The sequence below is a fragment of the Anolis carolinensis genome, chromosome 2 (assembly GCF_035594765.1).
Source record: "Anolis carolinensis isolate JA03-04 chromosome 2, rAnoCar3.1.pri, whole genome shotgun sequence".
In the NCBI taxonomy this organism is placed as follows: Eukaryota; Metazoa; Chordata; class Lepidosauria; order Squamata; family Dactyloidae; genus Anolis; species Anolis carolinensis.
The window spans coordinates 89,402,351-89,429,870 of record NC_085842.1 but is presented as its reverse complement, the minus strand read 5'-3'; the positions used below and the strand labels follow the sequence as shown (position 1 = coordinate 89,429,870).

At 43.1% G+C, this 27,520-nt stretch overlaps 1 protein-coding gene across 2 annotated transcripts in view; it reads right to left on the bottom strand.

Moving 5' to 3' along the window:
- gprin1 (G protein regulated inducer of neurite outgrowth 1) overlaps positions 1 to 26,574 on the bottom strand; it is a 44,192-nt gene extending 17,618 nt beyond the window's left edge. The window contains exon 1 of one of the 2 annotated variants that reach the window (XM_062970203.1): positions 26,335 to 26,574. In XM_062970203.1, the coding sequence (XP_062826273.1) occupies positions 26,335 to 26,559 (225 nt within the window). In that variant the 5' untranslated portion in view covers positions 26,560 to 26,574. Of the gene's footprint in view, positions 1 to 25,981; positions 26,139 to 26,334 lie in introns of those variants that run through there. The other variant, XM_008121322.3, reaches the window with a different exon arrangement.
- Positions 26,575 to 27,520: the final 946 nt, after the last annotated feature.

Here is a 27,520-nt window from a genome sequence, read left to right as displayed (position 1 = left end):
GCAGATAATTTCTGGGAGACAGGAGCAGAGGATGAAGAAATCAGCTTCAGACAGATCACCTAAATCTGGATAAAGCCTGAATCAAACTGAATGCTAAAAAGTAATTGACTTTTTCTGAAACCATGCACACTAGGGTGAAGAAACTTGCATTGTGTTAGTTATGGTGTATTTTCGGACCTCAATGAGAAGTCAGAAAATGCAAGGCATAAAATAGCCCAAGTCCAATGCAGCACTGGTATGTGAAAAATCAGGGCTGTTCCTTTCAATCATTCAGAGCCATGAAAACAAGGTAGAATTACAGTGAGCAAAGCATATACTCATATTATGGGATGTTTCCTCACCTCAAAGAGATGCCTAATTGCAGTGCTTCTTTGGAGTCTGAAGTAGAGAGACTCACCTCAAGCAAGAATGGTATGAACTCCTGCATTTCGCCATCTGCCTAGCTACCACAAATATGGTTCAGCTCCTTTGTATCTAGATTGCTTTGATATCTAGCTATCTGGTTTTTATCAGTTTCTGGTCCCATTTACACAAATTCCCTTCATGGCAGTTTCCTACAGCAGAGTTTTCTGCCTCCTCTTCATGACATCACAAGTATCTGCCTCCTTGTCTCCCATTTTGGCCTTAAAATCTCAAGGAACAGGATGCAGTTGACCTAGCAAGCCCAGATCTGAATCCATTGCAATGGAAGAAATTACAGTTTGTAAAAACAAAACAAAAGACCACAACATGAGACATGTTTGTCCAGTGCAATATGTTGGCTAGAACTCTGCCAAAAAGAGTGTCCCAATGGTAAAACCAACAGATTTGTTGGCACAGTGTACATGGCAAATGGCTGAAGTTTAGGGAAAGTGTTTCCCATTGAGAAGATGACAATACTGCACAATGATCTACATCGAAGGTCTATCTGTGCATTCATTGTGCGAAACAGACATGGATGTGGTGGAGGGATAAACATTTCCCATTGTTGTGCATGGCAGCTAAAAAGCTTCACCTCTAGCTCTGTCACATTTTAGAACAGGTGCAATACTTGTGTAAATCTGAAACATTTAACTTGACCCACAGCAATTTTCTGGGGACTATAATTGCTGTATCTAAAAACTGGAAAAGGAAAACAAATGCAGTTGTAGCTATTCATTGGTGATTCTCAAACCAGACATTTTGTAACAGTCATGCAGACTGGAGCAAGATGAAGGGGTGATACCAGGTTTTTGTCACACAAAGCAGAAGATTTTGAAATGAACGGCAGGAGTTTTCTGCATCCTGCTCTGAAAGGTTCCAATGCAAATCTATTACTACTACTACTATTATTATTACTATAATTATGATGTTTATACCGCACTTTTTCCCTCCACAAGGAGACTCAAGGAGAATCAACCTAGAACAACATTAGCCTCAAGCAATATTTTTAAAGTACAAAGACACTGTGAAATTTGTCCATATACCTAATTCTCCTTCATTAATATTGCAATGGAAAACATAGTCACTGGTGACAATGGAGAATATTTTGAATATGATTTTTATATTTTAAAAATCCACACCAAGTGAAGCCTAAATTCCACATCTAGAAAGGCTCAAATGTGTAACTATATAAATTATGTAATGCTTTGCACACTGCAGATACATGATAAATTTTACATAACCTATTCTGCCTTGCTTAGGAAGATGGAAAGAATCATGCCATACACTGATGAGAAAGATCAGGGTGTGGTCAAGATGGCAAAAGTGAACAATAAGGAAGAACACGCAAGGTAGGAGAAGATACAGCGGTTTCCTTTTATGTGAGCCCATTGGGAAGGGCAGGCTTCTGCCCTCTCTTCTCCTCCTACTGAATTAATTAGGTTCACATGACTTCTGCACTTTTGACTCCCTCCTGGGCACACAGAAGACTGGGCGACTTGGAAGGCACTGAGCAGACGGCGCTCTGGCACCACGAGATGCAGAGCCAACCTTAAGAAATGGGGCCACAAAGTGGAGTGCACCACATACGAGTGTGGAGAAGAGCAAACCACTGACCACCTATTACAATGCTGCCTGAGCCCTGCCACATGCACACTGGAGGACCTTCTTATAGCAACTGGTCAAAGGACATTTAGTATAATGCCAAGGTTTTTAAAAAAACTTTGTGTTTTCAAATACATTACAACTTGTACCCTTGGTTCTCTTCTGACATGATAAAAATAAGCAATTGAAGTAAACTGAGAACTAAGGAGGAAGTGAGAGGAGGAGAGAGAAACTGGGACATTGTAGAAGCTGCTGAAAAAATGAGGTGGCAGGGATTCATTGGAACAGTCCCTGTCAAATTGGGACAGTTGGAGGGTTATGTTATGCTTTATCTAACTTCTGAAAGTGCAGAAGGAATTGGCCACATACTCTCAAGCTTTACTCTTCAAAATAAAGGACCAGAAACCTATTTTTGTAAAGATGTGTTGTGGCAGAGAGGAATCCCTTTTGAATCCCACCGCTGCCACCAATTGTAATGGACTGAGGCAGGGATGGAATCCTTTCAGATCCCACCGCTGCCACCAATTGTAAAGAACTGTGGCAGGGAAGAATCCTTTTGATCCCACCGCTGCCACCAATTTGTACTGATGTCTGAGGCAGAGAGGAATCCCTTTTGAATCCCTCCGCTGCCACCAATTGTAATGGACTGAGGCAGGGATGGAATCCTTTCAGATCCCACCGCTGCCACCAATTGTAAAGAACTGTGGCAGGGAAGAATCCTTTCAGATCCCACCGCTGCCACCAATTGTACAGGTGTGTGAGGTGACAGGAATGGAATCTTTTATTTCCCACCACACAGTTACCACCAATTATAAAGATGTCTTGTTGATGATGTTAATTATATTATTATATATTTAATTATCTTCGCTGCCACCAAATGGAGGAGATGTCAGGCAGATGGCCCTTATTATTTTTAAGATTTCTTTATTTACTTCAGAAGGTGATGTTGCTTAACTTAGTATATGATTGTGACAGAAACAATGGATTTAAAATGGATCCATTGGATTTAAAAACAAATCAAGTTTATTGCATGTACAGAGCTTAGTGGTTTCAATAACTTCTTAAAGGCACTTAGATTAACGGTTACAAATAGATGTGAGGTGTTACAACTTTCAAAATACTTCTTTCTCCAAAACTAACTAGAACTGATCACTTAGATCTACTGGGATCACTTCCCTTACTTCACAGCCTCCACAACTAGCCCTAAACAAGTCACCCAACTTGCTTAGTCTGGCTCTACTAGAGGTCTGCTTTCCTGGTTTCCCTCAATCCTGGAACCAGTCTATCTCCTGTGACTAACAATCACAGACTCCCTAAAATAAGTCACCTTATTTTAGAATTGACTCAAATTCCCTCATTTGAGCCACCCTGATCCTCCACTTGAGAATCAGTCTTCAGTGTAATTTCACCATTACAGACTCTCACTGACTGACTGGGTTTTAAAATGTTCCCTCCTTTTTCCTTCAAACAGCGGTTGGCTCCGCCCCCGTTGCTATGGCAACCTGTCTCCTAATGCTGAGCTGGTTACCTTGTGGTATTATCAGCTCCAATACTTACCATTTTAAACTTAACCAAACCTGACTGTTTAAACAAAATCAAATAAACATGTCATCTATAAACAAAATAAATTCATACACTTCTTTACAGTTATGCCCTCTTCTAAATACTGGAAAGAGTCTTGGACAGCTTTATCTAACTTCTGAAAGTGCAGAAGGAATTGGCCACATACTCTCAAGCTTTACTCTTCAAAATAAAGGACCAGAAACCTATTTTTAAAAATAAAAATGGGCAAGTGAGAGCTAGGGAAAGGTCTGTGATAAGTATCAAATTCTGAACTCATGAACTGGCAGGTACAAAATGCACACAGCCTTCTCTATTCTGCCTATATTCTCTATTCATAGTTGCCAGTATTTATTTAATCTAAGAAGAATATTATTCTAGGACTAGGAGCCAATGTCCACATTACAGTCATTTTTAAAAGGTCATTATAAATTGTTCAATATGGAGGCTGTCTTCATGTAGGCAGTTATTACTCAGCACAATTTCTACAGCACAGGAAAAAAATGCTACCTCAATGGAGTGGGTGGAAGCAGGGCACTGATCCTTTTTGAACTGAGTCTCAGGGTACCAGGTTTTGGCAGAATGTTCCCCACCTCAAAGCTAATTATTACTTCTTGTGTGCAAACATGGGTTGACTTCAATTGCAAGGTCAATTCTTAAAAATAATTAAAGGCAGCCGGAGTTGGCAGAAGTTTTGACTGAAGAAGCAGCAAGGAAGAGAGAGGACATTAATTTTTTTCTAAAATGCCCACCTCAAAGCAGATTGTCCCCTGTGAGATTCAAAAGCCCATTTCTGTTTAGCATTGGAAGTTCGGGTGTGTATGTGTGTGTAAAAATATGCTTGGGGAAGGTACCCCTCTGCCATATATTTCCTCCATCTTAATGAGTCATTTCAAAGTCATGGATATTCAAGTCCCCATGTAATAAGATGGTGTTCCTTATGAAAATGTCAAAATCAAAAGTTTGCCATTTGGAATATTTTTATTCAATATTTTTAAGCCATGGACTGTTGACTCCATGGATACAGAAGCTATGGATATAGAGGGCGAAGTGTGCTTCTGAGTGAATTCCAGTTGACAGATAGTCAGTGATTTCTGGTTTCTCGTTATTAAACTACAGTGATAACAAAGCAAGCCCCATCAGCCCAAACAACCTGAAAATATTAAGAAAACCTTGGGCTAGCCAAGAAGGGATTTCTCTGCAGAACGATTGTGACCTCTGTTCAGTTCACATCCTGGAAACAGACTCAGGTTGCTTTAATTATCCATGTACGATTTCTTCTGCATCGTCTATAGCTGATGGGTCCCTAACTTCTATGAGCAGGGAAAGTAGATCCTGCAAGCCAGAAGTTTACCTACTACTGACTTAACTTATAGCTTGTTCATCTGAGAATGTCAACACCAGTATTATTCCTACTAGAAAGAAAGAAGTTGCTGGAAAAGGCCAAGAGTTTTGAAAAGGTCAAATGGCAGGCATGTTGCCTACAGCTAAATGTCTTGCTTGCAAGAAGAGTAGACAAACATAGCAAAACAGGCTCTTAACACCCACAGCCAATACGCTGAGACACAACACAGATCTCTACCCTAAACATGATTTCACTCAAAGCAACGTCTGTCTGGGAACTCCCACAAGGCAAGTTTCTGGGCCTTTTCTGCCATCCAGCAATTCTCTACAGCTGGAAGGCTTGTCTCCAGCTCAATGAATTAGCCCACTTCTTTCATCACTTTATTAACGTCACTTTCCTATCGTGCACTCTGGGAAACTCTATTCCCTTGAGGAGGAAGCTTGCACGTACAGCACATCACCCATCTGTACCTCTATCCCAGCACCCTCCCCAGAAGTGTTTGACTGCAGCTACAATTACTCCAACCCATGTAGGTTGAGGATGAGGAGCAGTAGGCCAACAGATCTTGCAAGGCTCTGGTTGAAGATGTCTCCCACACAGAACCCTAATGTTACTTCCTCCCTCCTCAAATGGACCACTATGTCCCATTGCAATAGCCTTATTTTCTCTAAGGCATCATCTACACTGCCATATATTTCGGTTTCTGAATCTAGATTACCTGCTTTGAACTGGATTATATACCAGTGTAGATTTATATAATCCAGTTCAAAGCAGATAATCTGGATTCAGAAACTGGATTATATAGCAGTGTAGATCCAGCTGAAATGGCAAGTAGAAAGGGTGGAAGTGATATACTCAAAATATATTGCTTTGCTTAATCTACACAATTCTTGGGCATATTTTTACAGCAAAGAGTCTTCTGACACCATAAAACTCAGCACATAAGGTGCGTTGCTCTATGGCTCACTTCATCAAATGCAGATTATCCAAACTTTCTTGGAGATATACAATACATATGGCTACCTGCTGGTATTAGACTCTCTACTGAGCGAAGCTAAACTTATTTCCCTTCCACTTGTTTTTCACAAGAATTTCTATCAAGGTAACTCTTTGGTAATAGACTGGATTTGCCCATTTCACTGGGTGGGTGCTAAATTTTCTTTTACTTATATGTTTTAAATTCATTGTTTGATTTATGCTTTTATTCATATTGGATTTATGGTTTGACTTGCAGGTGTTTTACTGAATGGTAAACTGACTTGAGTCAGTTTGGAGAAAAGGGAGGACATAAAACATATAAATAATTAAACATGTGTGGTGGAGGTGGACTGAAGGAAATGGGGCCAGAAAGAAATAAAATGTGGAAAATATTAACAGTGTTATATTATTAACACTGTTCACTCATAAAATTGTGCTAATAGCACAAGCAGGCCTAAATTCTGTTTTTAATTCCATCTAGAGTAGACTCATTGAACCAGTAGATTTTACCTACATGCTGATTTGCTACTCTTTACTGCTTTAACTGGGACTAACCAATATCATATGAGCCACACTATGATATTATCCTTGGTTAAATCTCTGGCAATAGACTGGGATTTCTGAATAAGTGTAATTCCATGGTTTCTCTCTGCAATCTGTCTTTGAAATTTCTTTGCACCATAATGGCTAAATTAAGTCCAGTTTCTACTTAATATTTGCTTCACTTGCCATACACCCTGTCAGATATAAGAAGGACCAAGAGACAATGTAGGATACTGAAACCCTACATCTTGCTCTCTGGAAATTTCTCTGAAATTCAAGTTCGCTTCAAAAATTTCCCTAGGCATTGTCCATAAACTTACAAGCCTGGAGGACTAGAAGCTCGAAAGGAAGGTAAAGATTTTCCCTTGACATTAAGTCTAGTCGTATCTGACTCTGGAAGTTGGTGCTCATCTCCATTTATACGCTGAAGAGCTGGCGTTGTCCATAGACGTCTTCAAGGTCATGTGGCCGGCATGACTGCATGGAGTGCCGTTACCTTCCCGCCGGAGCGGTACCTATTGATCTACTCACATTTGCATGTTTTCGAACTGCTAGGTTGGCAGAAGTTGGGGATAACAGTGGGAACTTACCCACTCCCTGAATTTGAACCACTGACCTTTCAGTCAGCAAGTTCAGCAGCTCAACAGTTTAATCTGCTGCACCACCAGGGGCTCGAAATGAAAAGAAAAAGGAAAAAAGCAGGTGAGAGAGAGTCTCAGAATATTAGTAGTCAAAATGAAAGGATAAAGGAAAATTTACCGATACATTTTTCTCCAGCACATATGCACATGGTATGTATAGAACACTAATAATAATATCATAAAAAGCAGCCTTGCTAGTTGTTAGCTACTTGTCTTTTTCTTTATCTAACATCATGTCAATCCACAAGCAGCACAGCCCTTAATATACACTTTGTGTAGGTAAACAGACAGCCTGAAAGACAAGGACCAAAACTTGTCAAAGTTACTTTTTGGATCACAAAAAAGAAGGAAGGGAGAGGAAGGACATAAAAGAAGGATTGTAGCAGCACTTTTAAGGTGAACGGTGGTCATGTTGAACAGGTTCTTGGAGTTCTTCTCCCCACAGAAAGTAATTTCCCCAAAGGCTGTCAAGAGATGTATGCAAACATACATTGGTTGAGCCTCTGTGCTGTGTTTTGTTCAAATGAACAATTATTGTTGCTTGACTGAGCTCTGAGAAAAATAGTTCTACGCATTATGTAGCAGAGATGTGCTTAAAAATTAAGGAATAACAGGACAGTTATATGTTCATTAGAGCAAATGTACGTTTGACCCTTTAATCACCAAAATGGTAGACTGTCAGTTTGAAACACAAGGGAAGATAGGAGACAATGACTGAGTCCATGACTGAATGGCTCCTATTGAAATTTCAATGATATTTAATGGAAAAGAAATACATCACCATGCAGGCAGATATATTGTTTTTCATTGTATAATAATCACATTTTTCATCCTCTTTTTTGGGGGGAGTGGAGGGGTGCAACTATTACGTAAGGACACATTTTTGCAGCTACAGGGCTTCCCTCGGCTGCTAGATGAGGGAAACCCTGTAGCTGCAAAACTGCCTGTGCGCCTCTCCCTTGTGAGCTCAGGAGGGCTGCCTTGGCCAAAGCAGCCCTTGGGAGCTCAAAGAAGAGAGGCGATTAATAGTCACACCCATGAACTAAAGGTGCAACTATTATCCATGGAATCCTAAAAAACCAAAACTAGGACCCAAAAAGAGGGATTGCACAACTATTATGCAATGGCAGCCATTATGCGATGAAATACAGCATTCTGCATGCCTAGTTTTCAAGTGACATGTGTACACACCTATAAAGTCTAGAGCAGCGGTTCTCAACCTGTAGGTCTCCAGGTGTTTTGGCCCACAACTCCCAGAAATCCCAGCCAGTTTACCAGCTGTTAGGATTTCTGGGCGCTGAAGGCCAAAACATCTGGGGACCCACAGATTGAGAACTACTGGTCTAGAAGTTTCTAAGACTGCATCTACACTGTTGAATTAATGCTGTTTGACATTGTTTTAACTTCCATAACTCAATACTTGGGTGTTGTAGTTAGTGAGGCACTAACACTCTTTGCAAAACTACAACTCCCATGATTCTATATCATTGAGCCATGGCAATCAAAGTGGCACTAATTCTATAGTGCAGATGCACCTTTAAAGGTTTAACTGCTTTATTATGACATGAGAAGTTCAAGCAAGTTCATGCTGGTACTTGGCTCTGCCTAAGGACCACCCAATACAGCTTCAGTCTGGATGTTGAAACCAACAAGAGACACATGAAAGGAATTGACAAACATGCTGTATCCTTAGCTACACACAAAAATAAATAAGTTAAAATAAAGCATAAGAAAAATAAAAATAAGTTGTCAAGCCTTCAAGAGAACAGAAATGTAAAGAACACACTATGACAGCTGAGGAAAGAGGAATGCATCGCCTCCCACACACACTCTCTTTTTCTCTCCCCATGACAGGGCTTTGTGAGATGCCTATTCTCTGTGAACATAGATGGGTGACCAGGTTGCCCCAAAAGAGGCAAGCTAGGCAATGGAATGAGAAGTTAGGTTCGGACATGCCTGGGTCAAAAGAAGAGAAGGGAAGGAAGGAATTGGAAACAGCACAAGCCACCCCCTAAAAGAGCTATCCCCCCTCCTCCTTCTCCTCTTCCTAGGTTTTGGTCACATTGTAAGCGGAGCTGAATACGTGCAGCTCAGGCCTTTCCCCTCGAGGGCTGTCGCTAAGGAGCTCAGCTGGAGCTTTTCATTGCATTTCATTACATTTCCCAGGTCTGTAATCGTGCAGTAACTGGACTCGCCTGCAAACCCTTTGTGAAGAGCTAGTGCTTTCATCAGCCAATCTTTGATCAGCCATACAAGGGAGGACCACTGACACTGCAAAAGCTTTGATTTTAATATGCACGCATCCACCCACTCATCCACCCGCAGGTCCTTTGCTAAGACAATGCACATGTTCATTGCAACCTCTCCTTAATCATTTATATCATAAAGTGAATTGGACTCTGATGGGGAAGCCAGTGTAGTACAGTTTGAACTCTGAAGAGCAGGGCTTGAATCCCCTCTCAGCCATGGGTGAGTGATACTGTCTCAGCCTCAGAGGAAGGCAAAGGCAAACTCTGTCTGAATAAGCCTTGTCAAGAAAACACTGTGATAGATTCGCTTTAGGGTTGCTACAGCTCGGAAGTGACTTGAAGGCACACAACAACAGCTCTGATGGGAACTGTAAACTAATAAATCTGGTGCTGGCTAGGATGAGGAATCTTGGTTTGCAGCAATGCAAGCAGAGACTCCAGCCCACATATAGAACTGGCAAACAAGATAAGGGAGATGTCCAAAGCACAGTGTCAGGTCAGAGAATTTTCTTTCAGGATAGGAGAATAGACACGACAAACACAGGCTTTGGAAACAGCAAAACTGCAAGACATACATTCTAGGACCCAGCTGAGATTATGATGAAGTGCATTCCATGGGTCTACAGATATGGGTCAGGAAGCATAGTGAATTTAGACAGCTATCTTAATAAATGTTCCTTTTCTCATTCTCACTTTCCTTTAAAAGCGTAGCTGAACTGTAGGGCTGAAATGCAGTAATGCAAACTTTTAAAAAAAATAAAAGACAAGGGAAGGAGAGAAGAGGAATTATAGGCTAGAAGCTTTGTGGATTTGGGGAAGAACATTTTCCCCAATTCACATAGATTGGGTAACAATGGGTGAGAGATTAGAGAATTACAGTTTGTAGGATGTTTCAAGAAACAATCAGGAACTCTTTGATTTTCAGAAGGGACCATGGCCCCATCATAATGCAGTTTCAAACTGTATTATATGTCAGTGTAAATGGGGCCTTAGTTGACAGGTATGTGTGTTTAAGAATGAAATGCAAACTCCATGAGCACAAAGCAAAATTGCAGAATTTTACAAAAATGTTCATGTTCATATTGCAGAATCTAATAATTTCTGGAATGCAGAATATATTAATTTTAGTGCTGTTTTTCAGATGCACTGATAAGTCTCATAAAATCAGGTCAACTCATTGTGACAAGGCAGAGTCTCCTATTACGACCAACAGTTCCTGCTGTGTCTGAGCAGTGACATGTTGTGCCGTGTGTTCCCCATCAGTGTCCCATCATATTTTTATCATCTCTGTCTCTTTTAATAGACTTGAAGCCACGTCTCCACCTCCACTGTGATCTCCATTTCCATACACTCAATTTTATGTAAAAGTCTATATTATTTAATCTTTGGCAACACAAGACTAAATGATATTCATAGCTGATGGTATCAGCCCCTGTCCTATTCAGGCATTTTCAGCAAGCCAACTCAGCATGGATAGAGATGTGAAGACACAGAAACACAACAAGAAAATAGGGGGAAATGTTTCTCTAGGTTTTACAAAGCACAGTTTTTCCAAGAAAAAATGGATGATTGAATATATTATTTTATAACTATTCACTGTGATTCACTAAGGCAGTTACAATTCAGGCCTGGGTCATATTCACAGCCTCTATGTACTCAGTAGTTTAGGGAATACATAGGGATTGTGAAAGCCCACCCAGTCCCCTCCTACCAGGCAACAGGTTCTGCGAGGGACAAGGATTGATTGGAAAACAGCCTGTTCACATGCCCATCCACCTTGTCTGAACAATCTTTGGTGTGAAAAAGGGAACTGTGACAGAGACCCCTCGTCTGGCTGATGCACAGAAGATTGCGTATGTGATGGGAAGTGGGAATGTCTGCTGCTTCCCAATGGACAGAGGAATAGATTCTTATCACTCAAAAGGAGCTGTCACCCAGGAAGGGAGGATTGGAGGGGTCAGGGCAGGGAGATACTTCTTAGCTATGTAACAAAGGTGGTCACATTACTAAGTAGGTCTGGAAGGCCACAATTTCCACACCCTATTCTAGAAGGATCACATGTGCACAGATGTGGTGACAGGGAGGAATCCTTTTTATCCCACCTCTGCCACCAATTTGCAATGATGTGAGGCAGGGAGGAATGCTTTTAATCCCACCACACAGTTACCACCAATTGTAAAGGTGTCTGGATGATGATTTTAATTTTATATATATATATATATATATATATATATATATATATATATATATATAGTTTTTTAATATATATATATAACTGCTGCCACCAATTGTGGAGATGTCAGGCAGAGGATAATTTATTCTTTTTAATTGTTCTTATTTACTTCAGATGGTAACGTTGCTTAGCTTGAATATAGGTGTGACAGAGACTTAGATAGTTTGAAGAACAAAACAAGTTTATTTCAAGTACAAAGCTTAGTGGTTTCAATAATTTCTTTAAGGCACATAAATAACTGTTATAAATAGATGTTGAGGTGTTCTAACTTCCAAAATACTTTTTTCTCTCAAAACCAAACTATAAACTGATCACTTGGATACACTGGGATTGATTTCCCTTACTCCACAGCCTCTACAAATAACCCTAAACAAGTCACCCAACTTGCTTAGTCTGGCCTATTAGAGGTCTGCCTCCCTGATTTCCTAATCTGAAACCAGTCTTTCTCCTGTGACTAAGAATCACAGACTAAGATTTAAACTTCCCTGGTTTCCTTAAACTTGGAACCAGTCTGTCCCCTGTGACTAGAAATCACAGACTAACTAAAATAAGTCACCTTATTTCAGAATTGACTCAAATTCCCTCATTTGAACCACCCTGATCCTCCACTTGAGAATCAGTCCTCACTGTAATTTCATCATTACAGACTCTCACTGACTGATTGGGTGTCAGGACCCAGGCTGCAGAGCACCAATAACCATGCGCAGAGACCAGAATCTATCTAATATCTTTATTAAAGGAATATATAAAGTCAATAAAAACAAGTGAAGAATATAGTTCAGAAGTAGACCTCTCAGGAAAGGTCAAATATAGTCCAGGAAAACAATGTCCAATATGAGATATTAGAGTCCAAAGTTATAATCCAATAACCGAAACACACACTTTGCCAAGCAAAGTGTGGGGAAATGACAAGGTCCTTTAGTCCAATGGAGCTTGACAACAAGGCTGGAAAACAAACTAGATTCTTGGCATACAAGACTTGATACGAGGCAACAAGAAGCAAGAAGCAAGAACAAGGTCCGTGGCGAGGTCCGGGGAACAAGGCAGGCTTGGAACTTGGTCCTGGAACAAGGAACTGGAGTTGCGTAGTCCACACACGATCTCACTCCTGAAGCTGACGAATTGACTCCGCAAGGATTTCCTTGTGGTAAAACACCTATATAGGATCTTGTTTTCCCGCCAAGGAACACTTTCCCTGGAGAACAAGAAGTGAAACCCAAACTGTGTCCAGATGCATGACTCCTTAGAATTTCCCAAGGGAAACAGGCTTAATCAGCTAATTGTCTGGCAGCGATTCTGAGAGAGCGGCGATTAGCCTCCCTCGCCCCTCTATCTCTATTATAATTGTCTTTTCGAGAGAACGGGGGAGAATTCTGCCCAAGGCTTGTTTGGCTGGATTCTTGAGGGCAAACATCCTGCAGGTGCAGGGGCTCCGTTTCTGGCTGAAACGGTGTAAATCCCATGTTTTCCTCTTCGTCTGCCACCATAGTACTAGGAACGGGACTACAAGGCCCATGAGACATCACATTGGGTTTTAAAACGTTCCCTCCTTTTTCCTTCAAACAGCGATTGGCTCCGCCCCCGTTGTTATGGTAACCTGCCTTAGAATGCTAAGATGGCTACCTTCCCCTACATATTATCAACTCTAATACTTACCAATTTTAAACATAGCCAAACATGACTGTTTAAACAAAATCAAACAAACATGTCATCCATAAAATCAAAATAAAACACACACTTCTTTACACACGTCTGTATTATAAGAAAGGCAACCACCCAAATACAGCTGAATCAAGTATCTTTCCAGATACTGTTAAGTTGCAAGTCTCAGCAGCTTTAGCCAGTATAGCTACTGGTGAGGAATGCTGGGAATTGCAGTACAGGAATCTCTGGAGGGCCATGTGATTTCTATCAGTATCCTAGGGTCACAAACACATCTATTAAATGTCTCTTGTACATGTGTTAATTGTTTTGCCTACCATGGCAGAACCCATTATAACAACGAATACAGCACCAGAATTTCCTGGGGCTTGGTGGAGGAAGGGGGAGGGGCTTAAAATACTCTCATCTCATGAAAATAACTCTTTCCTGATTTTAATGGACCATAACGGAAATATCAATTTGATACACTGTAGACATGCTTCCTAGTTCTATCCTGACATCCACGAGGTTCCTTCATCTCACATTTACCCTAATGGGTAGTTCAGAATTGTATCTTACTCATTTTTGACATTTCTTTTACCTTAATCCAAAAGCAAGGCATTCTCTGCCCCCAGGTTTACAATCCAAAAGACGGCACAAAAGGAAAAAGGGAAGAGGAGCAGGGAAACCCAAATGAGGTACTTCTGATTCTTCAAATTACAGAGTTTTAAAATACCAACATGCTTAGACAGAAACAGTTCAGGGAAAGGAAGCGCCAAAACTGGACTCCCAACTGAGCTGAAGAGTTGAACTTGCTTTTCTACCTCCCTTTTGCTACAACCTGATACAATGGATGCCTTTTCTACACATTTTGCTTAATAATCTTCGTTACTGCTGTATCTTCAAGTAGATTCAGTTCACTACAATCAAGACTCAAAAGTTCTGGTGTCAGAATTATTATCTTCAGACAACACATTACTGCCTTTACATGATCTGGATTTAGCTGTGCTCAACTTTCACTGACATAAATAGATGTACAATCCTATTATGCCCTATTAACTAAAATATTTGATCTGGCCTGTAATGTAGATTTATTAAATGTCAGTTTACATTTGCTGGTTCCTGTACCACAGTTGTTGCATGCCTTCAAGCCATTTCTAACTTATGGTGACCTTCATCTGAAGCTGCGTGTCCATAGTCATCCAGGGGGTTTCCATGGCAAAATGGGGATTTGAATGCTGAATCCTAGTCCAACATTCACTAAACTGTCTTATGTATCATGATCTTTCTTTCAAATGTTTCTTTTAACTTTGCCCCTCTTAAACTATATAAACTTTGGCCCTCTCTATTGTGTTGTTTCCACTATACCTCTGCATGTTTGCTGGGTTGTAAATCCAATTATGTCCAGTGGCTTTATTTCTCTTGTTGATGGCTTCAGTATATTGGTGAGTCACCTTGAAGAGACTGACTGTCCCTCACTTTAGACCCAATGTTTCAGGTTTTCTTTTTTGGCAAAGCATTTGCAAGCTTTTCAGTCTGACCAAGCAATCTCTCCCTTTCCAGATCAGAGTGAGACTAAATTCCCAAGCAATCCAGCAACGTACAGTGGGTCCCAGGCAGAATGAAAATATGTCAGCTAGCAATACTCAGTAGCATCTCAATTGGCAGTGTAGCCGTGTGGGTGGAGCCATTGCCAAGGAAACAAGAAGGCACACATCAGACGCAGGCTGTTTAGGGACCAATTCTGGCTGAGAGAAGAGCCAGATACTTACTTCAGGAGGATGTTCAAGGGGACAAAATAGTGCTCTGCACAAAACAGAATGGCAGCAGAGGATTGGGATACCTGGTCCATCTAGCCCTGTATTGTCAATGAGCAGTTCTTCAGAGTTTCAGGCCGATACCTTCTTCTGCCCTAACTGAAGATGACAAAGATTGGACCTGAGACCTGATGAATTCACATTAGAAGCCCCCGATGGCACAGCGGGTTAAACCACTGAGCTGCTGAACTTGCTGACCAAATCCGGGGAGTGGGGTGAGGTCCCACTGTTAGCCCCAGCTTCTGACAACCTAGCAGTTTGAAAATATGCAAATGTGAATAGATCAATAGGTACCCCTCTGGTGGGAAGGTAATGGTGCTCCATGCAGTCATGCCAGCCACATAACCTTGGAGGTGTCTTTAGACAACTCCGGCTCTTCGGCTTAGAAATGGAGATGAGCACCAAGTCCCAGAGTCAGACACGACTAGACTTAATGTCAGGGGTAAAGCTTTACCCTTTACCTTACTGCTCCAATGAGCTACAGCCCATTGCTAAGAAAGTTGGTATAGAATATATGAAGCTGTGAGGTGGGTGAAGGAGATATATAAAGATAGAGTTCTCATTCTCCTACCAGCTCAGTTCATTTCCCTGTGTGCAATTCTGTGCCACTTGTGCAAGTTGTTAAATACAAGACTGCTTCTGAAAGCAAATGTCGAAGAGTATATCCAGATTTGCATCTGAAGCAATAGATTAAAATTCCTTTGATTTTAAAAGAGGGGAAGCTGGGAGGGCAAAGAAAGCCAAGAATTTCAGGATTCCTCCCAAGGTATTAGCTTCTGCTTTCAGAGGCTACAGCCTGTCCCATGGCACACGGGCACTGCCATGCTGATTAATCCAGTGCAAGCTTCTTATTTCAGCAGACTTTACACCAACCCGAAGTGGCACGAGAATTGCAGCCCTTTGAATCTTAATAGAGTGAGACACATGACCAATCAACAATGTTCACTACATCAGTCAAATCTAAAAAATATTCTTTAAAACAAAAACATATGAAGACCACCACCAAGGCGTCTAGGACCAAACTCAAAAACACACAAAGCAGCCATTAGTGGGAGACAGTGATATTAACTGACAAAACCAAAACAAAACCAAAAATATCTTAGTACATTTTTATTCCATCCTTTTTTCAAGGACCTCAAAACAGCATATGCACCTGTTTTATTTTGTTCAAACAACAACGTGAAGTCTCCTTTACCAGACATTTTAAAGCAGAGGCTGGATGGCCATCTGTCAGGGGGCTTTGATAGTGTGTTCCTTCATGGCAGCGGTTGAACTGGATGACTCTTGGGGTATTTTCCAACTCTATGATTCCTATAAGATGATCAATCCAAGAGTGATGTGATGCATCAACTTCATGGTTAAGGCTCTGAACATCAATCTCCACAGTTTACTCTCCCTCTACAGTGGCCCTTTCCAGCAATGGATAATTGTGTTCCCATCTAGAGAAGTCTGCAAGCACCGGGTAGCCAGTAAGAGATACATTGCTATGCTGTTTAGATATATCCCTGATTGCTACAGAGCTAGTGGGCAAGTTACAACCATTCCCATACTTGCCCAGAAATTATACAGTGACTTGAGTGTTCGATTACAACTTTGAAGGCCCAGACGTTGATTCCTCACTGTGCCATAGAAACCTGGGTGACCCTGGGTAAATCACACATTCTCAACCCCAGAAAAACCTGTGATAGGTTCACATTAAGTCAGAAACGACTTGAAAACATACCACAAGCTGCAGTAGCATTTTTTCAACATGTTCAGTTAGAATCATATAATTATAGAGTGGGAAGAGACGGCAGGGGCCATCTAGTCTAACCCCCTGCCATGCAGGAAAAACATAAAGTACCCTTGGCAGATGGTTATGCTGAATATGTGGAATATAAATGCTGTAAATAAATAAATAAATAAATAAATAAATAAATATACAGCCTCTGTTTAAAATTGTCCAAAGAGGCGGCTTCTACCACACTCTAAGACAGTGAGTTCCACTGTTGAACAGCTCTTACAGTCAGAAAAGTCTTCCTAATGTTCAACTGGAATCCCATTTCCTGGAATTTGAACACATTTCTCCGAGTCCTAGTCTCCAGGGCAGCTAATAGGCAATCAGCTGAACATATATGACCAGTCTATTCACCAGCATGAATGTATCAAACCTCAATTACTTTAGAATGGAATCCAACTGGTGGTCCTAGGTAATGGACCCACAGCATTAACGTAATTTATATGAGTGTTACCGATTTCTCATTATTTAATAGCTCTACTCTAGCAAACAGAGTGCATTTAGACCTGGATACTTTTTTAAAAAACAGTCTGCACTCTTGGCAAGACAAATGTTATTCACTTTAGAGCCAAACAAATGTGATATTCTTTAATACAATTCATGTAATTAGAACCATGTGATGAGTTATTTTATTTATTATGACTGAATTTAAAATTAAATGGTAAGTGGGGAACTGCTGGTCCAGATCTGGTCCATGATGCATGACAAAGGATTTAATCATCATGGGTTGCTTCCAGACCCTCATTTGGATCAGTATAATCCTTTCATTCTGCCTTCTTATTCCACCTTTAAAAGTATTCCAATGTATTAAATGGTGGCTTGAGCAGATCTATTTGCTGAAACTGTATAGGTGCCACTGGAAGCATTCAGATCATAAAGAATGTGTGAGTAGGGGATCATGAGTGACCTACAACACAGACTTGTCCACTTATTACAGCCTTCTCCAACATGGCATCTTCCAGATGTGCTAAACTGCAAGTTCCATCATTCCCAGGAAGCACAGCAAAGTCTTTGTCTCCATGGAATCTATAGGGCTCTAGCCCTACCTCCAGATCTATGACCTACACTAGCTACATACTAAAGAGAATAAATAGAGGTGAAGACTGTCGCCTTGATTACTATCATAAAAGGACAAACATTAGAAATGATTATTGTGTCTGCGCATACCTTTTATATTAGGTATAAATAGAGGAAGAGGTAAATCAATTCAGTGGCAAATTTGGGCAGCAAACTCCAAAAGATAATTAAAATAACTGGAAAATGCTTGCTTTAGTAGCTTTCAGAGACATGACACTGAATTTTAGCAGCATCTGGAGAAGAGGAATTCAGAGAAGTCATAGAATGAACTCCCAGAAAACAACCAGAATGGGTTGTTGAAGGCTCTCATGGCTGGAATCACAGGATTGTTGTGAGTTTTTCGGGCTGTATGGCCATGTTCCAGAAGCATTCACTCCTGACGTTTTGCCCACATCTCTGAGGATGCCTGCCATAGATGTGGGTGAAACGTCAGGAGAGAATGCTTCTGGAACACGGCCATACAGCCAGAGAACTCACAACAAACCAGAATGGTCATAGGCCAATATTCAAGCAACACTAGTACCTTAGAGACATTTTTGGTATGGAAGCCCAGCCTTTGTCAGGATTGGATAACATGATTCCCCTCAGAATTTACTGGACTTCCAGTTTTCCAGCTGTGTTCTGGCCAGTTTAAAGACACAATGAAATTGGTAATTCAGCACCACCTGGAACACATTAGAGCTACCCTGCTTTTAAAACAAGCCAGAATTCTGCTTTTATCCAGCAGCCCTCTTCTATTAAAGACCAGGGACCATTTTTACTGTTGACGGCCGCACTATCCAGTGACTTGCTCTGTTGAATGGTAGGACTGGTTCTGAGAATCATAATTTCCTCTGCATTCTACTACCAGGACTTACTGGCTAATTATCTGGCACATACTTGTTGCCCTCCATTCTTTGTCAGATGAGTGTGTGAGACTGAAGAAGACATTGTGGACTGAGGGTACTGGGCATTGTTGTTCCAACCAGTTAAGTAAAAGTGCTGCCTGTGTTTTTGTACAAATGGAAAGGTGTTGAAAGCAGAACTGATACAAACACTGCATATTTCATGAGCCCCGAACATCCCCTAACTGTGTGCCAAAACACCTCTTCTCTCTGTACACCCCTGAGTTGCAACAATCCCTGCCTAGTTAAGCAGAATACATTCCTGGTCAGGGCCTTCAGAAAATGGATGGAAAAGCTTCCCTTTGTCCTTGTGAATAGTATCAGCTGTGAGAGGCAAAAATGTCTGAGGCAGCTTGTAGAGAAAAGGTTTTTATAAGGCTGGCTGGGTATTAGTTTCTTCTATTGTAGCAAAACATTTGAAAGTGGAGCAGCAGTTAGAGCACCTTCCTCCCCCTCTCTTTCTTCCTTCCTTGGTTTTCAACAGTTAACAGCTTTGAAATTCAGTTCTAGACACTTCGAGGAGTAAGTCCTTGTGAACTAAATGGGGTTTACTTCTGAGTAGGCACACTGTCACTCACTGGTGATGAGAATTGCCTCCAAGTCAGCAGTGAAGAGAATTTTACAAAACCAATGGTTAGTTCTCCTTTTAAGTCACAAGCAACTTACACAGGTATGCATGAGCTGGCAGATTAGTAAAAATTCTGCAGGCAAGTAATTTATGTGCAATTTTTTTCAAGCTTGTTCAACAACCACATTTGTCATGCAGATGAAAATATATGGGTTACATAATTCCATCATAAGCCAAACCAAACGGCCTGTACTTTTTTTCTTTGAGAAAAAAATCCCCAACACACTCCCATTCCCAAGCAAAACCGCACAGAGCTTCCACTTGGGAGGCAAGTGATAGGATGTGGAAAGACTGCTGTCATTTAAACAGGGCATGAGATGAACACAGTACCTGCAATGGGCACAACACCAACACTCCTTCCCCACTCCTCACCCCATCCCTTTTGCTAGGCTGCCTTTAAAATCAACCCTGAGGCAGTCAAAGAGGACCCATACATTTGTGAAACTGACAACCAATTCCCCTTGCCCATTAAATAAGGCCCAAAGCGTATCTAGTGCCTGCCACTTCAGTCTTCAGCTTAAAAGAAGGCTTGTGGCTGCTCAGTCACCTTTGCCCTGGCCTCATCAACTGCCTCTAGTGTAGGAGGCAGGCAAAAGATAAAAGCCAAGCCAAGCCTCCCCTCCTGTCTTGTTTTTGCTCTATAGAGAGCTAAGTGGCTCTCAAAGGCAGGACTCAAAACATCTCTCTCTTTCAAGAAAAGGAAATAAGGGGGCGGGGGAGGGGGGTGAAGTACAGAATACAAACAGAAAGCTAAATCGAGGCCATGCCTGTAACCTACAAACATCACAAAGACAAACATCTTTCAATCCATGAGTGGGAAACTTTGCCCCTCCACATGTTTTGGACTACAGGTCCCAACATGCAGGAGAAATGCTAAAGAAATGAAACCTAAAATATCTGTATGAACAAAGGTTCCATCCCACCCTTTGGTTAAAGCCTCAATTGCTTTATTCTCAGTTATCTTCAGCTATTAGAATTCAAAATCTTATTTGTTATATGTGCCAACCCTATTAGTCTTGACAATGGCTGGTGCACAACATTTGTGATCAGCTAATTCCCTCATCTTTCATGGAAAATGATGTCAATGTGCAGAGTAAACAGGCTTTCTGGATCACTTCCCATGTGAAGCAACTGTCATTTTGGTTTGTCTATCTAGAAGCACACATCAGCAATGACTTCCCTGTGCATCCAGCCTTCCAGATGTTTGCTGAGTGCTGGTGAGCAAAAAGACTATGGCTTGTGCTAAATTATTCAGATCATATGCAAGCCCCACAGTTGTCAGCTACAATTAGCACAGAGCATGAAGGTGAGGCAAGAACCAAAACATACCTGCCCTTTTCTGCCAAGAAGAGCCCCTGAAGAGTCAGTCAGAGGAAGGTGGATATGTAGGCTACCTATGAATCTACCAGTGATTCTTAACCAAGGAGACTCCAATTATTGTCAGATTTCAACTCCCAGAAGACCCAACCAGCTAGGCCAATGGTAAGCAATTTGGTAAGTTGAATGGTCGAAAACCATTAGTGCACCCGGGTTTAGTCTGAGTCAGACCTTATTGGGATTAGACTTAAGAGTGGGTAACTGTGGTCCTCCAGATGTTTTGTTGGACTGCAACTTCCATAATACCCCAACACTGGTTGTAGTGACTAGAGGTGATGAGAGCTACAGATTTTAAAAGCTAAAAACTAATTTGGAAGGCCAGAGTTGCCCGCCTCTTGGCCAGACCCTGGGATCTGTTTTGGTGCTACAAGTCAACCATGAAACATTTTACGCCTGAGATCTTGCCCAGTGGAGCATAAGAGTTCTGCAAGGCAGACGTCTGCTATGGCTCCCCAATTCCCACCCTCAGGACCCACGGTTTTTCTGCAATAGCTCTCTGAACCGTCATTCTATGGCTTGAATGGAAGATCAGAGAAGCCATTGCCCAATAGCTATATCTCCATAGGCAGACGCAGACTGCTAATCCTTTCTGCCAAAATCTGCTGAGGTTTTAGTAGACAATGTCATCACTCTGCATTTGGGATGTAGTCAGACCCTTCTCTGACCCTCTGTGCCCCCATAGTGAGTTCTGGGTGTACTTTGCAAGGGGTAGAAGACAATATTGGCCTCTGCAATGACAAAAAAGACTTATGCTTGCATATGTCACTACTAGGATGCCAGGTAATATACTAACAATTTACTCAGTCCCTGAATATGGATTCTTATACAGCCAAAATGACCCTCGTGATACACAGAGGGGTGGGAGTGTCTCAGGATTGTTATAGGAACTTCTATAAAAAGACCTGCTCCTCCCTTACAAAACTAAAATGGGGCACTAATTCCTAAAAGGAGCACTAACTATTCTAATTTGGCACCAAATGCTTGCTGATTGTAGGTGAGATAGAGGAAAAGGCATGGGGCAAATTGGACTATTGGCCTGGAACCCTTCATGTAGCAGCAATACTTACTTCAAAAATTTAACATTCCTATATGTATGTGACTGATGTAATTTCTGGAAAAATCAAAGTTACCAAGGCAATTGTGCAGGAACACAAAAAGCCTCTGTGAAATCGTTTTTGCACAACATTTCAATTTGCTCTAGTTGCCAGGGGATTTCTCAGCCAAATAATTGCTAGTTTTGAAGATCTTAAATGGATTGCGACCAGCTTGTTTAAAGGCCCACTTGCATCCATAGGGACATCCTTTCTGGATGTTGTCTTGTGGTCTGATCTGTGGCAGCTGTCCTTCTGATGTCACTCAGGTAGTGAATCCTCTCTGGTTGTAATCAAGGCTTTAAAAGGAGCTGTCCATAGTGCTAAACCTATTTTTGGATAGAATTCAGCAGTTTAGATAAGGAGCTCTCAGTGGGGCAATGGGATAAACCGTTGTGCTGGCAGGACTGCTGACCAATGGGTTGGCGGTTCGAATCTGGGGAGAGCGGGTGAGCTCCTTCTGTTAGCTCCAGCTCCCCATGTGGGGACATGAGAGAAGCCTCCCACAAGTGTGGTAAAACATCAAACATCTGAGTGTCCCCTGAGCAACGTCCTTGCAGACGGCCAATTCTCTCACACCAGAAGCAACTTGCAGTTTCTCAAGTCGCTCCTGACACACACACAAAAGAAGTTTAGATAACTCCTTTTACAAATTTAGATTAATACCCAGTGGCTTCACTGTTCTGCTGACAGCATCGTGAGTTAGATAAAATCTGCTAATTTAGTAAAAACCGAGAAACTGTTTGTTATCCTGGCTCCATCTTCACAGAAACTTATACCTTGTAAGTAAAGAAGACTCACTCCCTGAGTGTTTTTAACTGGGCTTAAATGACTTGGGTGTTTCAAGCTGCTTGTAATTGAGCTGTTTTTTATACTGTGATGGTTTTTAATGGCTGTAATCTCTTACAATGCTCCTACAGTGAAAAATGTGAAATTCACTATATTTTAAATTTTATCGTTTTAGGTTTTTTCTCTGTGACTAGTGTGAGCTTAAATGACAATACAGAAACATTACAAACAAAAAAACCCTAGTTCTTATCTGACATCTGTGTTGAAAAGCCAAAAGTGCCAGTGCAATGACTCACACCTCTTTAAGTAAGCTGAGTTATTTCCTTCCAGTTGTGCTTATAAGAAGAAATAACTCATTCTAAATCTCTGAACTGACATTTTACAGCCTCTATTTTGACTGTCAGTGGCCCCTTAATAGTTAAAAAAACTTAGCATAGAGGATTTGAATTCTGTGAGTTGTCATCCAAAAAAGGTAAGCACAGTATCCTAAGCCAGGCAGTGCAAGAAGAAACTAAGGACTGGCCCTGGAAACCCTGACCATTTCAATGCGCAGGCAGAACTAACCACACCAGAAGCCAACCACATCAGAGGGCCAGGAGCAATTTTATAGGCAGTTTCCAGCATCACAAATGCCTCTATGTAAACATTAGGGAAAACTTCCTGATGGTAAGAGCTGTTTGGCAGTGGGACAGGCTGTCTTGGAGTCTGGCAGAGTCTCTTTCTTTGGAGGTTTTTAAACAGAGCTTGGATGGACATCTGTCAGGGGTGCTTTGATTGTGGATGGTAAATGGGGTTGGATTGCATGGGCTTTGGGATCTCTTCAATTCGATGATTCTGTGATGAGCTGCCTTCTCACAAGGCAGGTGCTAGCTTGTCACATCGGGACCTATGCAAAGGCACATACAAAATAATAATAATAATAATAAAACTTTATTTATACCCCGCCACCATCTCCCCAACGGGGACTCGGGGCGGCTCACATGGGGCCATGCCCAAGACAATACAATAGACAAAATATAAAAACAACATATCAGAATGCAATTAAACAATGCAACAATAACACTACACAATACAGAACAAAAAACTCCACAAAGTCAAGCATCCCAGGGCCCCACTGTGAAGGAAACTAGCAAAAGGTCTAATCCTGCTCACCAATTCTGAACCCTAACCCTGCTCCTATTTATATATACTCTACAAATAGGAGTCTAGTGCCTAGATCCAGGGAAGTCATGCTCCCCCTCTATTCTGCCTTGGTCAGACCACATCTGGAATCACACTGTGTCCAGTTCTGGGCAATGCAATTTAAGGGAGATGTTGACAAACTGGAATGTGTCTAGAGGAGAGTGACTAAAATGATCAAGGGTCTGGAGAAAAAACCCTAAGAGGAGTGGCTGAAAAAGCTGGGCATGTTTAGCCTGCAGAAGAGATGGCTGAGACGAGACGTGATTTTTTTTTCATGTAAGGAGTGACTTGAGAAACTGCAAGTTGCTTCCTCTGTGAGAGAATGGGCTGTTTGCAAGGATGTTACCCAGATGTTTTGATGTTTTTACCATCCTTGTGGGAGGCTTCTCTCATGTCTCTGCATGGAGCTGGAGCTGACAGAGGGAACTCATTTGCACACTCCCCAGGTTGGATTCAAACCGACAACTTTCAGGTCAGCAACCCAACCTTCAAGTCAGCAGTCTGCTGGCACAAGGGTTTAACCAATTAAGCCACTGAATGATGAGGGCCATGAAATCATAGGGAAGGGTGAGCAAACTTGTTTTCAGCTGCCCTGGAGACTAGGACACAGAACAATGGCTTCAAACTACAGGAAAGGAGATTCCACCGGAACATTAGGAAGAACTTCCTCACTGTGAGAGCTGTTCAGCAGTGGAACTCTCTGCCCCGGACTGTGGTGGAGGCTCCTTCTTTGGAGGCTTTTAAGCAGAGGTTGGATGGCCATCTGTCCGATGTGCTTTGAATGTGATTTCCCTGCTTCTAGGCAGGGGGTTGGACTGGATGGCCCATGAGGTCTCTTCCAACTCTATGATTCTATGACAACGGGTGCACGTACAGCATAGAATTAATGCCATTTGAGAGGGTGGCTCAATGCTTTGGCATCCTGGGAGCTCTCATTTTAGGGCAGTGCTTCTCAACCTGTGGGTGTTTTGGCCTGCAACTCCCAGAAATCCCAACCAGTTTACCAGCTGTTAGGATTTCTGGAAGTTGAAGGCCAAAACATCTGGGGACCCACAAGTTGAGAACCACTGTTTCAGGAGGTCTTTCGACTTCTCTGCCGAAGAGTGTCGGTGTCTCCCTCCCCCACCCCCCACCCCAAGCGACAAACTCCACGACTCCATATTACTGAGCCCTAGCGGTTCAAGTGGTGTCAAACTGCCTTCATTCTCACCCAACCAATCCCTCACAATGTGTAGCTCTGGGAGAACTGGGGCGGGAGGGTAGGTGTTGCTTTAAGAGGAAGGAGAGGATCTTGTCACAATGCCTTGCGAGGCACGATAGCAACCATGATTCATAGGGGAGCGGGGGGGGGAGAGCGGTTGTCAGCAGAGCCCTGTCGCCTCGGAAACAGAAGAGGGTCGCCCTGGCTGCGAAGGGATGAATGGAGCGCGTGGGGTGGAGGCGGTGGAGAAAACACGCGGGAGGGGCCCAAAGGTGTCTGTGTATAGACACGAGGCGTGTGTGTGTATAGACCAGGCATGGGCAAACTTGGGCCTTCCCTCCAGGTGTTTTGGACTTCAGCTCCCACCATTCCGGGGGGGGGGGGGGGGGCTTGAGGCTGTCAGGAATGGTGGAAGTCCCAAACACCTGGAGGGAAGGCCCAAGTTTGCCCATGCCTGGTCTAGAAACACACAGAGGCAGGGAAAAACACACGCGTGGCAAGGAGGCATGCGGTCAAAGCGCGGCAGTGCCACGCTCTCCTTCTTACACGCAGCACATGGCCCCACGCGCGCGCCCATCCGCCCAAGAAGACAACAATGGGGGCAAGGAAGCCTTCCCCACTCCCTCGAAGGAAAACCCCACGCGCGCACACAGACACGCGCGACAGCCGCTCCATAGGATCCAAAAAGACAAGCGTTTACAACACAGAAGTGGTGATGGTTTGTGGGAGGGGAGAGGCGCGCTTTCCTGCCCGATAAAAACGCATGTGGGGATGACCATATACTCGCGTGGAGTGGAACAATCGACGCTTTCTACAGATGACAACCTGTAGGAGTCGGCGCTAGAGAGAGGTCTCGCTCCGATGGGTCAAAGGCGCCCCGGTAGAGGGAATGCCTTCCCCACCCACGGACTCGCCCCCACCCGTGCCCGTGGGTTCCCGCGCACCCCATCCAAGCCGCCTTTACCTGCCCGAGTCATGAACGGCGGCGGCGGCGGCTGGGCTCCGAGTGCGAAAGAGGCGCCTGCTCCTTCCCCGCGCGGTTCTCGCAGGCGCTGTGTGGCAGGCAGGGAGCATGCGTGGGGAGAGCCAGGCTCCCAGCAACGGAGGAGGGAGGGAGGGAGGCTAGGCTCTGCCGGGGCGGGGGCTCGGGAGGGACCTGCCCACGGGTGGCGAGAGGGGCTGGCTGCCCTCCTCCCTCCAGAAGCCCCTTTCTCTCTCCGGCGGAACAGAACCAGAGGGGAACCTGGCCACGGAGCTCCCTTCTCTCCCCCCCCCCCCCCCCCCGCCCTTTCATCCAAAAGAAAACCCCAAAGGCACCTTCCGGAGACTCCCTTTCTTCTCCTCCTCCGAGGGAACTCTGCTAACTCCACTGCCAAAGAGAAAGGCGTCGCGTCGGGCCCACGTCTCAGGCCCCAGGGCACATTCTGGAGCCAAGTCGCTTGCAGTAAGGGAAGAGGGAGAGCCCTTGAAGGCCAGAGGCTGGTATCTCACCGGAGAATCAGAGTTGGAAAAGATCCCAAGGGCCATCCAGTCCAACCCCATTCTGCCACACAAGAACACCCCATGAAAGGGCTCCTGACAGCTATTCAGTTTCCACTCAAAAGCCTTCAGAAAAGGAGACTTCCTCGCGCGCCCAGGCAGCATATTCCACTGCTGAACAGCTCTTATGGTAAAGAAGTTCTTCCTGGTGGTTAGAATCTCTCCATTTCAATCCGGTTTCAGTCCTGGTTATGGAACAGAAACAGCTTTGTTGCCCTTGGTGGATGGCCTACAAAGAGAGCTAGACAGGGCAGTGTGTCCCTGTTGGTTCTCCTGGATCTCAGCAGCTTTCCATACCATTGACCATGATACCCTTCTAGGCAGGGCTGTAGCCAGAAAAAAAATTCGGGAGGGGTTTTGAAAATTTGGGGGGGGGGGGGGTTGAACCCCTAGCACTCCTCTCCCCCCCCCCCCGCTACAAACCTGTCAATATGTGCTTGAGATGGTGCCTGGAGGGACTCTTAATGTTTTGCGTCTCATAGACTTAGCATGGGGATTTGGTTAACCAGTTAAAATTCATGAGTAAACCAGGTTTTTTTTTATAACCTGAAAAAATTCGGGGGGGGGGGGGGGTTGAACTCCTAAAGCCCCCCTCCCCCTTGCTACAGGTCTGCTTCTTGGTCCTCTTGCTGAGGTAGGACTGGGATGGCCTCGTTTTACAGTGGCTCCAATCCTTTCTGGAGGGCCGTACCCAGAAGGTGGTGCTGGGAGATTCCTGTTTGAACCCCTCACCACTGACTTGTGGAGTTCCCCAGAGTTCTGTTTTGTTCCCCATGCTGTTTTAACATATACACGAAACTACTGGGAGTGGTCATCCAGAGTTTTGGAGTATGGTGCTCTATGTATATGGATGATACCCAGCTCTACTACTCCTTTCCATCTAATGCCAAGGAAGCTGTCCTGACCCTAAACCAGTGCCTGTCATCAGTAATGGACTGAATGAGGGCAAACAAATTGAAACTTA